The sequence below is a fragment of the Salvelinus alpinus genome, chromosome 23 (genome assembly GCF_045679555.1).
Source record: "Salvelinus alpinus chromosome 23, SLU_Salpinus.1, whole genome shotgun sequence".
Lineage (NCBI taxonomy): Eukaryota > Metazoa > Chordata > Actinopteri > Salmoniformes > Salmonidae > Salvelinus > Salvelinus alpinus.
In genome coordinates, this window is record NC_092108.1 from 40098183 (window position 1) to 40113386 (window position 15204).

The 15204-nt window shown below is 46.3% G+C and overlaps 1 protein-coding gene across 1 annotated transcript in view; it reads right to left on the reverse strand.

The window, feature by feature from the left end:
* LOC139550971 (phospholipid phosphatase-related protein type 5-like) overlaps positions 1–15204 on the reverse strand; it is a 60280-nt gene that overhangs the window by 25280 nt on the left and 19796 nt on the right. Inside the window, exon 4 of the mRNA XM_071362280.1 lies at positions 5668–5844. Within this exon, the coding sequence (XP_071218381.1) occupies positions 5668–5844 (177 nt within the window). The remainder of the gene's footprint in view (positions 1–5667; positions 5845–15204) is intronic.

Consider the following 15204-nt stretch of genomic DNA (forward strand, 5'->3'; position numbering starts at 1 on the left):
GAACTTTTCATTTCTTATGTGGTGTGGTGGTTATGGAGAATCATGGGGAAAAGGAGACCAGTGAATCGTTAGACTCGGTGGGGAGATACTGTCGCCGTGTTGTGGGATTTACTGGATGGGGTCTTTTCAATGCAGTAAAATTGGGTCTGCAGGAGGATGGAAATGTTTTGAAGAGGTATTTAAATGGTTTCCGAAGGACAGGGAAAGGAAATGAGAGGAAACATTTTAATGGTGTAGAGCCCTGTACACAAAAAAAATCCTAATTAGAAATGATCACCTCATTAGAAATTGACGGAACAGGGGGATTTCATTATAAAATTCATGAGAAACACCGTTCTCTATCCAAATTGTACCATTATGTAAGGAAATTATTATTATTTCCGTAGGGAGTTATAAAGAGTTGTAAGTCTAAGTTGATTAGTTATTCGAATTTGTTTATTTTTGATTTAACATGTTTTTGTTTAATCACCTGTTTGAAAGGGGAAAATGACCAGTTCCCTGAGGTCCTGGTCTTTGGGTACCTATACAGTGGTACTGTGTTCAGGCTGCATATAAGGAAGGAAAATATATGTTAATAAGGGATGACAGTTACTTCAAATGGATTGTGATATATGTATTGCTGATTTCATGTTGTGTTTTTGTTTTGATACAAATATCACCAGATTGGGATCCTGGAGTGGGAATTCTGCGAGGGGTTAGGGTGCTAACTTCAGGACCTGGTAACTCTTCCTAGAGGTCGCCAGTAGAATAAGGGAGTATGGACTAATTTAGAAAATGGTTTTAGCAGTAACATTATGTTATGCTTTTTGACATTTGTCTTAGAGATGGTATTAAAAGAAGGTTAATGTCATAATTCGTCATATTGTCAATGTTTGTCTGGTTTCCTGAAACAGAAATGTAATGAACTTAACTGTTGTTTTGATCTGTGCTTTTTTGAGGTATTCATGGAAGGTGACGTCAGATCTTAATGCGTGGTAGGAATAATTTGACCATAGACAGTGTGTGTAAACCTCAAAACCCTCCCTAACCGGCTGAAGAAAGAGCGACAAAGGCGTGCAATGGGAGACAGTGACTTGTACTACTCCTATCTGAGTCCGAGCCATAAACCAGGGCCGGGGTGCTGAGAGCGCGTGTGGAGTGAGCGTGGAGAGAGAGAACAAGCTCAGGTGAGAGACTTGTGTACGTGGGAGAAACGGAGGTGTCTACTTGGATATTAAAATCGGGACATTATCAAGGGCCATGAAATGTGACAGGCAAAAGTTACATGTGCCGTTGGGAAAATGAACTGTAAACGACATCTGAAGAAGACACGCTAGAATGATAAGTGCCGGGTGAAGGAAAGGGGGGGTGGGGGTGGGGGTATACGCCCCCTAACTATTTAGACTAAAAATTTACATTACATTTACATTTAAGTCATTTAGCAGACGCTCTTATCCAGAGCGACTTACAAATTGGTGCATTCACCTTATGATATCCAGTGGAACAACCACTTTACAATAGTGCATCTAACTCTTTTAAGGGGGAGGGGGGGGTTAGAAGGATTACTTTATCCTATCCTAGATATTCCTTAAAGAGGTGGGGTTTCAGGTGTCTCCGGAAGGTGGTGATTGACTCCGCTGACCTGGCGTCGTGAGGGAGTTTGTTCCACCATTGGGGTGCCAGAGCAGCGAACAGTTTTGAATTGAGATACTGATCTTTCTTTACCAGGCCAATCAAGACAGGAAAACAGGGACAAAGGGGGGCGGTATTGAGAAGAGTTATGACCAGCAATAAAAAGTTGTTTATAAATGTATGTTCTAACAGGGATGATCTGTGCTAAGTTGGTAAACTGGAATATGAGCCCTAGACTCAAAGTCAGCACTGAAGTCAGTCATTCTAAATATGGGTTGGATAATTTATAAAATGTTTTAGTTGTGATTGGGATACAGCGAGTCAGAATTGCTCAAGCACGATGAGGGGTGGATACGCTGCTAACATTGATTTGGCCGAGAGAGTCTCCAGAAACGTACCCCCTCATCCTGAGGGGAGGTGGTTTGTTTGGGGGAATCACTGGATGACAGCTTGGGACAACTATTAACGTTTTTATTTTTTTAACCTGTATTCAGAATTGTTATGTTACATCGCATCAATGAGTTGTGCTAAGTTATTAAACATGTACTTTGTATAATATGTTTTTAGGTTTCGTGGAACATGAGCGTGTTCATTGTTCCAGAGGAGGGAATGATGTATATTGACTAACTGGTTTGAGAAGGTGGTAGTATGTTTAGAACTGTAGAAAATGCATTAGGAGTATAGTGTGTTATGGGTTAGATGTAAGGATAGAGGAGTATCATTCCCCAGAGACTGTATATTGTTACAGGAGATAGCTCATAGAAGAGGGAGAGCAGCTAACTGTACACAATATGGGGATTTAGTTGAACATTACACCTACCTAGATCATGGTAAGAGTAGAAGAGATAGTGTTGGCATTTCAGACATTATGGTAAACTTTCAGGACACCTGTGACTCAGAGTTTTGTTAGGTTGGATATTATTCCCAACTCTTTCATTTTTCTCCAATTTCTAACAGCCGGCGAACATTTGACAGATTACATGCAGGAGGTATTCTCACGGCAGAGGCGCTGTGGGGACAGTAACTGAAGGAGCTGTAGGGACAGTAACAGAAGGCGCTGTAGGGACAGTAACTGAAGGAGCTGTAGGGACAGTAACTGAAGGAGCTGTAGGGACAGTAACTGAAGGAGCTGTAGGGACAGTAACTGAAGGAGCTGTAGGGACAGTAACCGAAGGAGCTGTAGGGACAGTAACTGAAGGAGCTGTAGGGACAGTAACTGAAGGAGCTGTAGGGACAGTAACTGAAGGAGCTGTAGGGACAGTAACAGAAGGAGCTGTAGGGACAGTAACTGAAGGAGCTGTAGGGACAGTAACTGAAGGAGCTGTAGGGACAGTAACTGAAGGAGCTGTAGGGACAGTAACTGAAGGAGCTGTAGGGACAGTAACTGAAGGAGCTGTAGGGACAGTAACCGAAGGAGCTGTAGGGACAGTAACTGAAGGAGCTGTAGGGACAGTAACTGAAGGAGCTGTAGGGACAGTAACTGAAGGAGCTGTAGGGACAGTAACTGAAGGAGCTGTAGGGACAGTAACTGAAGGAGCTGTAGGGACAGTAACTGAAGGAGCTGTAGGGACAGTAACTGAAGGAGCTGTAGGGACAGTAACTGAAGGAGCTGTAGGGACAGTAACTGAAGGAGCAGTAGGGACAGTAACTGAAGGAGCTGTAGGGACAGTAACTTAAGGAGCTGTAGGGACAGTAACTGAAGGAGCTGTAGGGACAGTAACTGAAGGAGCTGTAGGGACAGTAACTGAAGGAGCTGTAGGGACAGTAACTGAAGGAGCTGTAGGGACAGTAACTGAAGGAGCTGTAGGGACAGTAACTGAAGGAGCTGTAGGGACAGTAACTTAAGGAGCTGTAGGGACAGTAACTGAAGGAGCTGTAGGGACAGTAACTGAAGGAGCTGTAGGGACAGTAACTGAAGGAGCTGTAGGGACAGTAACTGAAGGAGCTGTAGGGACAGTAACCGAAGGAGCTGTAGGGACAGTAACTGAAGGAGCTGTAGGGACAGTAACTGAAGGAGCTGTAGGGACAGTAACTTAAGGAGCTGTAGGGACAGTAACTGAAGGAGCTGTAGGGACAGTAACTGAAGGAGCTGTAGGGACAGTAACTGAAGGAGCTGTAGGGACAGTAACTGAAGGAGCTGTAGGGACAGTAACTGAAGGAGCAGTATTAGTAGCGAAGGATGCTATATTGATAGCATGGAATTGGACTACTGAGCAAATGAGGGGTATTGTGAGACTATAGTCATGGGTCATGTTGGAAGTAGCAGTGGTTACTAAGTAGCATTGTTGGGATATCAGTTTATGATGACTTATGTCACATGGATTGGTAACTGGTAACTGGGGGACCGATGGGAGGACAGGGGATGCGGTTAAATATCACAAATTATGTTGTCAGGAAATGGCCCATGTGTTGCAGTGTGTTATCCTCAGGTGAAAGCAGAGATAACAAAGGGCGCGGGCTGAATTCTGGAGACTGAGTGTACATCAAGAGACACCAGGCGGGGGTGTTGGGACAGCGTTGGTTTGGGACACACACTACTCCATACAGTACCTGCAGTGGTAAAGATCGTCATGTCTCTCCTTGTGGGGTGCAGACTTCTCACATGAAGTGAGGTCCAGCTGCATAATGGGTGAGTGAAACACCATGACAGAGGAAGCGGAGTGAGACCGACTAGAATCCACTGTAAGACATACAGATGGGTTGGGTCTGGGAACTACTATAAACATCATAGTTGGGGTTAGCTGCTTTATTGGTTAATGCATCATATGATAGAGGATAGAGGGGTCATTGTACTCTGAACAAAATGTTGATGGCATTGATGTGAAAGCATATACAGTGCTGAGTTACCTCAAGAGGATGTAATGTTGATTAGAGATACGCACTTGCATATCAGGTGACGTGCCTATCAGGTGAAATGGAGGAGATGGGGAACAAAGTGAAAATGACATGACTTGGGAACACCTCTCGGAACCTGGGGCCGAAAGGGGAAGACTGGGTGTAAGCATGAGGAAGCTTTTTAGAGCTTTCATTTTTGTGGAACTCAGCAGGAAAGTATCCGGGAGGCATAGAGTCAGGTGAAGAGAGAGTGGGAATTGTCAGGGTCTCAAGACTCCGGTTTTCATGTATATATAATTATGCATAGCTTATCACATTGTTAATATTGTTATGTTTTGTGTGTCTTTTTGTTGTTTTCCAAGTCTTGTGTTCTTACTCTCTTATGAACCAGAAGGGGGAAGTGGAGATACCAAAGCCGCTCCATCTGACATATAACAAAATAGCAGATTCAGCTGGAATGTGATGATAGATGGGAATAAAATTGTGTGATCATAGTACAGAGGCCATAAGTCTCTTACTTTGTAAACCTCAAGGTGAATGTTGTTCATTGTTTGTTCCATTTGTTAGATTGTGTAATTCATGTTTTATAATCATTTGTATTTGTTTTTGTGTAAATTCTTGTTTTAATATCATGGTTTATCCATTTATAAGTAATTTCGAAGTTTATGTAAATTGAACATTAGGACGCTATTGTTCAAGAGGAAGGACTGTTGGAATCGGCTAAACTTTGAACATTGAGATATTAAATAAATAATAGAGAAGAAGCCTTGAATAGAAAGAGTGAAAGAGACCCGGTTTTATGTCAGAAGTTAATGGTTCTCTGTAGAAAGCCAGAAGGCTTTGGAATGTGTTGGGCGGACGAGAGGAGAGCAACTGTTGATATAGGGAAGACAGATGGATATCTGTGGAGTAATAAGGGTTTGGTATCCTGTTACCCTCTTTACCCTCTTTCTGTTGAACCATAAGATGTAAGGATTGGAGAAAAGGAGGTGTGTCTTAAGTGGGATGTATATAACTGTGAAGGAGAGAAATGTTTTGCTGTCTGAATACAGCTGTACAGAACCTTTGGGAAGAATTAAACTTGATTAAAGCGTATCTAGTGTCCGTGAGTTATTTACTCTGAAAAATAAGAACCAAACAATGCGTAACAAACACGTTCAAAGAAACGATCTCTCTATCTTTAAAAGAAGGCTGTAGTATAAAGATGTTGAGATCCCTCACCATGAAGACTGCTATGGCCCCTCCGATGATGAATCCGGCGATGACGTCACACCAGTGGTTGCGGTACTCCACCACCCTGTTGATGCCCGTGAGAAACGCCAAACATATGAGACCCAGAGATAGGACAGGCTTGGCCAGCTTGGTCCCCTTGGCCTTCACTGTTAACGTGATGTACATCTGCAGCAGGGAGACACACATCAAATCTAATTTTATTGGTCACATGCGCCGAATACAACAGGTGTAGATGTTACAGAGAAACACTTACTTATGAGCCCATTCCCAACAATGCAGTTAAAAAGTCAGGTGAATATTTGCTAAATAAAAAAGGAAATAGTAACACAATAAAAACAAGAACGAGGCTATATACAAGGAGTACCAGTACTGAGTCAATGTGCAGGGGTACGAGGTAGTTGAGGTAATTCATGTGGGTAGGGGTAAAAGTGACTAGGCAATCAGAATACAGAATAAACAGAGTAGCAGCAGTGTAAGTGAAAGTGTGTCTATGTGTGAGTCTGTGTGTGTGTTTATGTGTGAGCGTGTGAGCGTGTGTGTGTGAGTGAGTGTCAGTGTAGTATGTGTGTGTGTGGGTAGAGTCTAGTGAGTGCATAGAGCCAGCGCCAGGGAGTCAGTGCAAGATAAATAAATACATAATAAAGGGAGTCAATGTAAATTCCAAATGGCTTGGGTAGGCTGGAGTCTTTGAGAAATGTTAGGCCTTCCTCTGACACCGCCTGGTCGCCTGGTATAGAGGTCCTGGATGGCAGGGAGTTCGGCCCCAGTGATGTACTGGGTCGTATGCACTACACTCTGTAGCGCCTTACGGTCGGATGCCGAGCAGTTGCCATACGAAGCAGTGATGCAGCCAGTCAAAGTGCTTTCAATGGTGCAGCTGTAGAACATAGAGGATCTGAGGGCCCATGCCAAATCTTTTCAGCCTCCTGAGGGGGAAGAGGCGTTTTCATGCCCTCTTCACGACTGTGTTGGTGCGCTTGGACCATGATAGGTCCTTAGTTGATGTGGACACCCGCTCCACTATTGCCCTGTTGATATGAATGGGGGGCCTGTTCGGGCTTCCGTTTCCTGTAGTCCACGATTATCTCCTTTGTCTTGCCGAGGTTGAGGGAGAGGTTGTTGTCCTGGCACCACACTGCCAGGTTTTTGACCTACTCCCTATAGTCTTTCTCATCGTCATCGGTGATCCGACCTACCACCGGCGCATCGTTGGCAGACTTAAGTATACTGTTGGGGTCGTGCGCGGCCACGCAGTCGTGTGTGAACAGGGCGTACAGGAGGGGACTCAGCACGCACCCCTGAGGGGCCCACATGTTGAGGGTCAGTATGGCGGATGTGTTGTTGCCTAAACTCACCACCTGGTGGAGGTCCATCAGGAAATCCAGGATCCATTTGCAGAGGGAGGTGTTCAGTCCCAGGGTCCTTAGCTTAGTGATGAGTTTGGAGGGAACTATGGTGTTGAACGCTGGGCTGTAGTCAATGAACAGCATTCTCACGTAGGTGTTCCTTTTGTCCAGGTGGTAAAGGGCAGTGTGGAATGAAATAGAGATTGCATCATCTGTGGATCTGTTGGGGTAGTATGCGAACTGGAGTGGGTGTCTGGGATTATGCTTTTGTCCAGGGTGTCTGGGATTATGCTGTTGATGTGAGCCATGACCAGCCTTTCAAAGCATTACATGGCTACAGAGGCGGTAGTCATTTAGACATGTTACTTTGCCGTTCTTAGGCACAGGGCCTATGCTGGTTTGCTTGAAAAATGTAGATATTACAGACGTGTCAGAGAGAGGTTGAAAATGTCAGTGAGGACACTTGCCAACTGGTAAGCACAAGCTCTATATACTTGTGAATGTTAACCTGTTTAAATATCTTACTCACATCGGCTACAGAGAGCGTGATTTGAGTTTTTGCTTGTCAGCAGGAATCAGGAGGATATAGTTATGGTCCAATTTGCCAAATGGAGGGCGAGGGAGCGTGGTGTCTCTGGGTGTGGAGTAAAGGTGATCCAGAGTTGATTTCCTCTAGTTGCACAGGTGACATGCTGGTAGAGATGAGGTAAAACGGATTTCAGTTTTACTGCATTAAAATCACCGGACACTAGCAGTGCCGCCTCGGGATGACCATTTTCGGTTTTGCTTATGACACTATACAGCTCGGTGAATGCGGTCTTAGAGCCAGCATCGGTTTGTGATGGTAAATAGACAGCTACGGAAAATACAGTTGAAAACTCTCTTGGTGAATAGTGTGGTCTACAGCCCTCAAAGTCAACACTGAACCTCGAAGCCAGTTCCACAGGCTCCGGACCTCGTAGGGCAAGCTTTGAATAACCCTGGTCTAGAGCTTATAATGAGGTGTTCTACACTCTTGGGAAAAAAAGCTGCTATGTAGAACCTAAAAGGGTTCTCCGATAGGAAAACCATTTGAATAATGCTTTTTGGTTCCAGGTAGAACCCTATTATGTTCCATGTAAAACCTTTTCCCCACAGGGTTCTACCTGGAACCAAAAAAGGCTTCTCCTATGGGGACAGCCAAAGAACCCTTTTGGAACCCTTTTGAAACCTTGAGACTTCCTTAATGTTAGAGGTCGTGCACCAGCTGTTGTTAATAAAGAGACACACATCACCCCCCTGATCTTATCGGAATCTGCCAATCTGTCCTGCCGATGCGTAGAAAAACTAGCTAGATGTATATTATCCATGTCCTTGTTCAGCCATGACTCCGAGAAGCATAGTATCCGTACTCAGTACATCAGATTGGAAGGTTGGGTGTTCGATTTCCAGTCGTTTCATATGAAAGACAAAACATTTGGGACCTGGTGTCTCTGCTGTCTATGGGGCTGTACTTGTATGGGACCTTCTTGCAGTTCCTATCGCTTCCACTGGATGTCAACAGTCTTTAGAAATTGGTTGAGGTTTTTCCTTTGAGAAATGAAGAAGTAACACTGTTCAGAATGAGGCTAGAGGGAAGTGTACTCTTTGTTAGAGGCGCGTTAAACAGAGGCTCGCTATACTTTGTTTTCCTCCGGTATTGAACACAGATCATCCCGTCTTCAATTTTATCTATTATTCACGTAAAAAAATACCTAAAGTTGTATTACAAAAGTAGTTTGAAATGTTTGGACAAAGCTTACAGGTAACTTCTGAGATATTTTGTAGTCACGTTGTGCAAGTTGGAACCGGTGTTTTTCTGGATCTCGCCAAATAAATGGACATTTTGGATATATATCAACGGAATTAATCGAACATAAGGACCATTTGTGATGTTTATGGGACATATTGGAGTGCCAACAGAAGAAGCTCGTCAAAGGTAAGGCATGAATTATATCTTTATTTCTGCGTTTTGTGTCGCGCCTGGAGGGTTGAAATATGATGGTCTGTGTTTGTTTGCTTGGGTGCTATCCTCAGATAATAGCACCGTTTGCTTTCGCCGTAAAGCATTTTTGAAATCTGACACGTTGGCTGGATTCACAACAAGTGTAGCTTTAATTTGGTGTATTGAATGTGTGATTTCATCAAAGTTAAATTTTTATAGTAATTTATTTGAATTTGGCGCTCTGCATTTTCACTGGATGTTGGCCAGTTGGGACGCTAGCGTCCCACATATCCCAGAGAGGTTAATCAGATTCTTGAAATGCCACACCTGTCAGGTTGATAGATTATCTTGGAAAAGGAGAAATGCTCACTAACAGGGACGTAAACAAATTTGTGTACAAATTTGAGAGAAATAAGCTTTTTGTGCGTATGGACATTTTCTGGGATCTTTTATTTCAGCTCATGAAACATGGGACCAACACTTTACATGTTGCATTTATATTTTCGTTCAGTATATATGTAAACTTTCAATTAATTTGCAGTTTCAATGAAGTGGAGATGAAACATTTGCTCTAGTAACGTTTGGAGAGGACATTGTTTCTGCTCTTCCAACTCACCTCCAGTCCCTCACCCCTCTAGCGACAAGCATGAAGGAGAGACAAGGGTTATGCAGCCTAGTCTATGTCTGATTCTGAGAGACAACGTCCAATAAGGCTGAAGAGCAAGAGGCAGCAATTACCGCTAAGCGCTAGCTGGTAGGCACAGAGCAGCCTTGAGACCCAGAGACATAGCCTACAGTATTAACCAGAAAGCAATTTGAATAATGTACCCCTCCTCTGGCAACAATAAATAATTCAAACAAAACATTTGAAATGATTGCGCAAATATAAATACTGTCTTCTAAACATTCTAATGCTGGATGAGTGTTCATGATAAGCATGTCCCCAAACTGCTGTGTCTAGCCTCTACCCTCAGGCTTCACATACAATCAGTCGCTTTGAGAAAAACAGAGACATCCAATCTTAGAGGACGGGCCACTTGAGCTGAAATTGGAAATGAGGGAGCACAGAATAGGATGGGGCGGTGATTTTGGAGCACCGTCTTCAGAGTGGAAATTCTTCAATAAGAACTAATTTGATCAAGGTGCTCAACAGCATAGACACCAAAAACAACAGCAGCAACCCTCCAAAATATCAACGGAGCCGCATTCTGAGCTGAGCAAGGCATTCTGCTCAGTCTAGATCCAACCGTTTCATTCAATAGCACAGCAGCAGCACAATATAGTCTCGGGGTGGAAAGCCATGGGCATACTTTTCTGAAAACCTGGATGCAATTCGGTTCTAAATCTGAACGAAACTGATGGTTACCACAAGGATATTGTAAAATTGTCTGTTGTACACATTAACATAATTTGGCTGTTCAAAAAAGTAAAGCCAAAAACCTTACAATGAATCTTGTCATGTTTTGTCTTTGATCATGTCTTGTCCCTGTGCTTCCCTCTGCTGGTCTTATTAGGTTCTTTCTCTTTCTCTCTCTCTATCGTTCCGTTCATGCTCCCAGCTGTTTCTCATTCTCCCTACGACCTCATTTACTCTTTCACACCTGTCCCCTATTTTGCCCTCTGATTAGAGTCCCTATTTCTCCCTCTGTTTTCCGCTCCTGTCCTTGTCGGATTCTTGTTTGATGTTTGCTGTACCTGTGTCCTTGTTTCGCCCTGTCGTGTTCTTTGCCTTCTTCAGATGCTGCGTGTGAGCAGGTGTCAATGTCAGCTACGGCCAGTGCCTTCCCGAAGCGACCTGCAGTCTGTGGTCGCGTCTCCAGGCGTTCCTCTCTATTGACGAGAGGATTTCAGTTTCCTGTTTTGGATTACCATTGATTATATCCAGGAGAATCATTATTTGTTTAATACTGGAATAAAGACTCTGTTACTATTACGTCGCTTTTGGGTCCTCATTCATCAGCATAACAGAAGAATCCGACCAAGATGGACCCAGCGACTATGGATTCTCTCAACACTGCCGTCGAGTTCCAGGGAGCAATGCTCGGCAGACACGAGCAGGAATTGTTTGCTGCTCGTCATGCCGTTGAGACCCTGGCCGCTCAGGTCTCCGATCTCTCTGGACAGTTTCAGAGTCTTCGTCTCGTGCCACCAGCTACTTCCTGGTCTTCCGAGTCTCCGGAACCTAGGGTTAATAACCCACCATGTTACTCTGGGCAGCCCACTGAGTGTCGCTCCTTTCTCACCCAGTGTGATATTGTGTTCTCTCTCCAGCCCAACACGTACTCAAGAGAGAGAGCTCGGATCGCTTACGTCATATCACTCCTTACTGGTCGGGCTCGGGAGTGGGGCACAGCTATCTGGGAGGCAAGGGCTGAGTGTTCTAACGATTATCAGAACTTTAAAGAGGAGATGATACGGGTTTTTGATCGTTCAGTTTTTGGGAAGGAGGCTTCCAGGGCCCTGGCCTCCCTATGTCAAGGTGATCGATCCATAACGGATTACTCTATAGAGTTTCGCACTCTTGCTGCCTCCAGTGACTGGAACGAGCCGGCGTTGCTCGCTCGTTTTCTGGAGGGACTTCACGCTGAGGTTAAGGATGAGATTCTCTCCCGGGAGGTTCCTTCCAGCGTGGACTCTTTGATTGCACTCGCCATCCGCATAGAACGACGGATAGATCTTCGTCATCGAGCTCGTGGAAGAGAGCTCGCGTTAACGGTGCTTCCCCTCTCCGCATCTCAACCATCTCCTCCCACCGGCTCAGAGACTGAGCCCATGCAGCTGGGAGGTATTCGCATCTCGACTAAGGAGAGGGAACGGAGAATCACCAACCGCCTTTGCCTCTATTGCGGTTCTGCTGGACATTTTGTCATGTCATGTCCAGTAAAAGCCAGAGCTCATCAGTAAGCGGAGGGCTACTGGTGAGCGCTACTACTCAGGTCTCTCCATCAAGATCCTGTACTACCTTGTCGGTCCATCTACGCTGGACCGGTTCGGCTGCTTCCTGCAGTGCCTTGATAGACTCAGGGGCTGAGGGTTGTTTTATGGACGAAGCATGGGCTCGGAAACATGACATTCCTCTCAGACAGTTAGGGAAGCCCACGCCCATGTTCGCCTTAGATGGTAGTCTTCTCCCCAGTATCAGATGTGAGACACTACCTTTAACCCTCACAGTATCTGGTAACCACAGTGAGACCATTTCCTTTTTGATTTTTCGTTCACCTTTTACACCTGTTGTTTTGGGTCATCCCTGGCTAGTATGTCATAATCCTTCTATTAATTGGTCAAGTAATTCTATCCTATCTTGGAACGTTTCTTGTCATGTGAAGTGTTTAATGTCTGCTATCCCTCCTGTGTCTTCTGTCCCCTCTACTCAGGAGGAACCTGGTGATTTGACAGGAGTGCCGGAGGAATATCATGATCTGCGCACGGTCTTCAGTCGGTCCAGAGCCAGCTCCCTTCCTCCTCACCGGTCGTATGATTGTTGTATTGATCTCCTTCCGGGGACCACTCCCCCTCGGGGTAGACTATACTCTCTGTCGGCTCCCGAACGTAAGGCTCTCGAGGATTATCTGTCTGTTTCTCTCGACGCCGGTACCGTGGTGCCTTCTTCCTCTCCCGCCGGAGCGGGATTTTTCTTTGTTAAGAAGAAGGACGGTACTCTGCGCCCCTGCGTGGATTATCGAGGGCTGAATGACATAACGGTTAAGAATCGTTATCCGCTTCCCCTTATGTCGTCAGCCTTCGAGATTTTGCAGGGAGCCAGGTGCTTTACTAAGTTGGACCTTCGTAACGCTTACCATCTCGTACGCATCAGAGAGGGGGACGAGTGGAAAACGGCGTTTAACACTCCGTTAGGGCATTTTGAATACCGGGTTCTGCCGTTCGGTCTCGCTAATGCTCCAGCTGTCTTTCAGGCATTAGTTAATGATGTACTGAGAGACATGCTGAACATTTTTGTTTTCGTTTACCTTGACGATATCCTGATTTTTTCACCGTCACTCGAGATTCATGTTCAGCACGTTCGACGTGTACTCCAGCGCCTTTTAGAGAATTGTCTCTACGTGAAGGCTGAGAAGTGCGCCTTTCATGTCTCCTCTGTCACTTTTCTCGGTTCTGTTATTTCCGCTGAAGGCATTCAGATGGATCCCGCTAAGGTCCAGGCTGTCAGCGATTGGCCCGTCCCTAAGTCACGTGTCGAGTTGCAGCGCTTTCTCGGTTTCGCTAATTTCTATCGGCGTTTCATTCGTAATTTCGGTCAAGTGGCTGCCCCTCTCACAGCTCTGACTTCTGTCAAGACTTGCTTTAAGTGGTCCGGTTCCGCCCAGGGAGCTTTTGATCTCCTCAAGAAGCGTTTTACATCCGCCCCTATCCTTGTTACTCCTGACGTCACTAAACAATTCATTGTCGAGGTTGACGCTTCAGAGGTGGGCGTGGGAGCCATTCTGTCTCAGCGCTTCCAGTCTGACGATAAGGTCCATCCTTGCGCTTACTTTTCTCATCGCCTGTCGCCATCGGAACGCAACTATGATGTGGGTAACCGCGAACTGCTCGCCATCCGCTTAGCCATAGGCGAATGGCGACAGTGGTTGGAGGGGGCGACCGTCCCTTTTGTCGTTTGGACTGACCATAAGAACCTTGAGTACATCCGTTCGGCCAAACGACTTAATGCACGTCAAGCTCGTTGGGCGTTGTTTTTCGCTCGTTTCGAGTTCGTGATTTCCTATCGTCCGGGAAATAAGAACACCAAGCCTGATGCCTTATCCCGTCTCTTTAGTTCTTCTGTGGCTTCTACCGACCCCGAGGGGATTCTCCCTGAAGGGCGTGTTGTCGGGTTGACTGTCTGGGGAATTGAGAGACAGGTAAAGCAAGCACTCACTCACACTGCGTCGCCGCGCGCTTGTCCTAGTAACCTTCTGTTCGTTCCTGTCTCTACTCGTCTGGCTGTTCTTCAGTGGGCTCACTCTGCCAAGTTAGCTGGCCACCCCGGCGTTCGGGGTACGCTTGCTTCTATTCGCCAGCGGTTTTGGTGGCCTACTCAGGAGCGGGACACGCGTCGTTTCGTGGCTGCTTGTTCGGACTGCGCGCAGACTAAGTCAGGTAACTCTCCTCCTGCCGGTCGTCTCAGACCGCTTCCCATTCCTTCTCGACCATGGTCTCACATCGCCTTAGACTTTATTACCGGTCTGCCTTCGTCTGCGGGGAAGACTGATTCTTACGGTTATCGATAGGTTCTCTAAGGCGGCTCATTTCATTCCCCTCGCTAAGCTTCCTTCCGCTAAGGAGACGGCACAAATCATCATTGAGAATGTGTTCAGAATTCATGGCCTCCCGTTAGACGCCGTTTCAGACAGAGGTCCGCAATTCACGTCACAGTTTTGGAGGGAGTTCTGTCGTTTGATTGGTGCTTCCGTCAGTCTCTCTTCCGGGTTTCATCCCCAGTCTAACGGTCAAGCAGAAAGGGCCAATCAGTCGATTGGTCGCATTTTACGCAGCCTTTCGTTTCGAAACCCTGCGTCTTGGGCAGAACAGCTCCCCTGGGCTGAGTACGCTCACAACTCGCTTCCTTCGTCTGCTACCGGGCTGTCCCCGTTTCAGAGTAGTCTTGGCTACCAGCCTCCTCTGTTTTCGTCCCAGCTCGCCGAGTCCAGCGTTCCCTCCGCTCAGGCTTTTGTCCAACGTTGTGAGCGCACCTGGAGGAGGGTCAGGTCTGCACTTTGCCGTTACAGGGCGCAGACTGTGAGAGCCGCCAATAAACGTAGGATTAAGAGTCCTAGGTATTGTCGCGGTCAGAGAGTGTGGCTTTCCACTCGTAACCTTCCCCTTACGACAGCTTCTCGCAAGTTGACTCCGCGGTTCATTGGTCCGTTCCGTGTCTCTCAGGTCGTCAATCCTGTCGCTGTGCGACTGCTTCTTCCGCAACATCTTCGTCGCGTCCACCCTGTCTTCCATGTCTCCTGTGTCAAGCCTTTTCTTCGCGCCCCCGTTCGTCTTCCCTCCCCCCCCCCCCGTCCTTGTCGAGGGCGCTCCTATTTACAAGGTACGGAAGATCATGGACATGCGTTCTCGGGGACGTGGTCACCAGTACTTAGTGGATTGGGAGGGTTACGGTCCTGAGGAGAGGAGTTGGGTTCCATCTCGGGACGTGCTGGACCGTTCGTTGATTGATGATTTCCTTCGTTGCCGCCAGGGTTCCTCCTCGAGTGCGCCAGGAGGCGC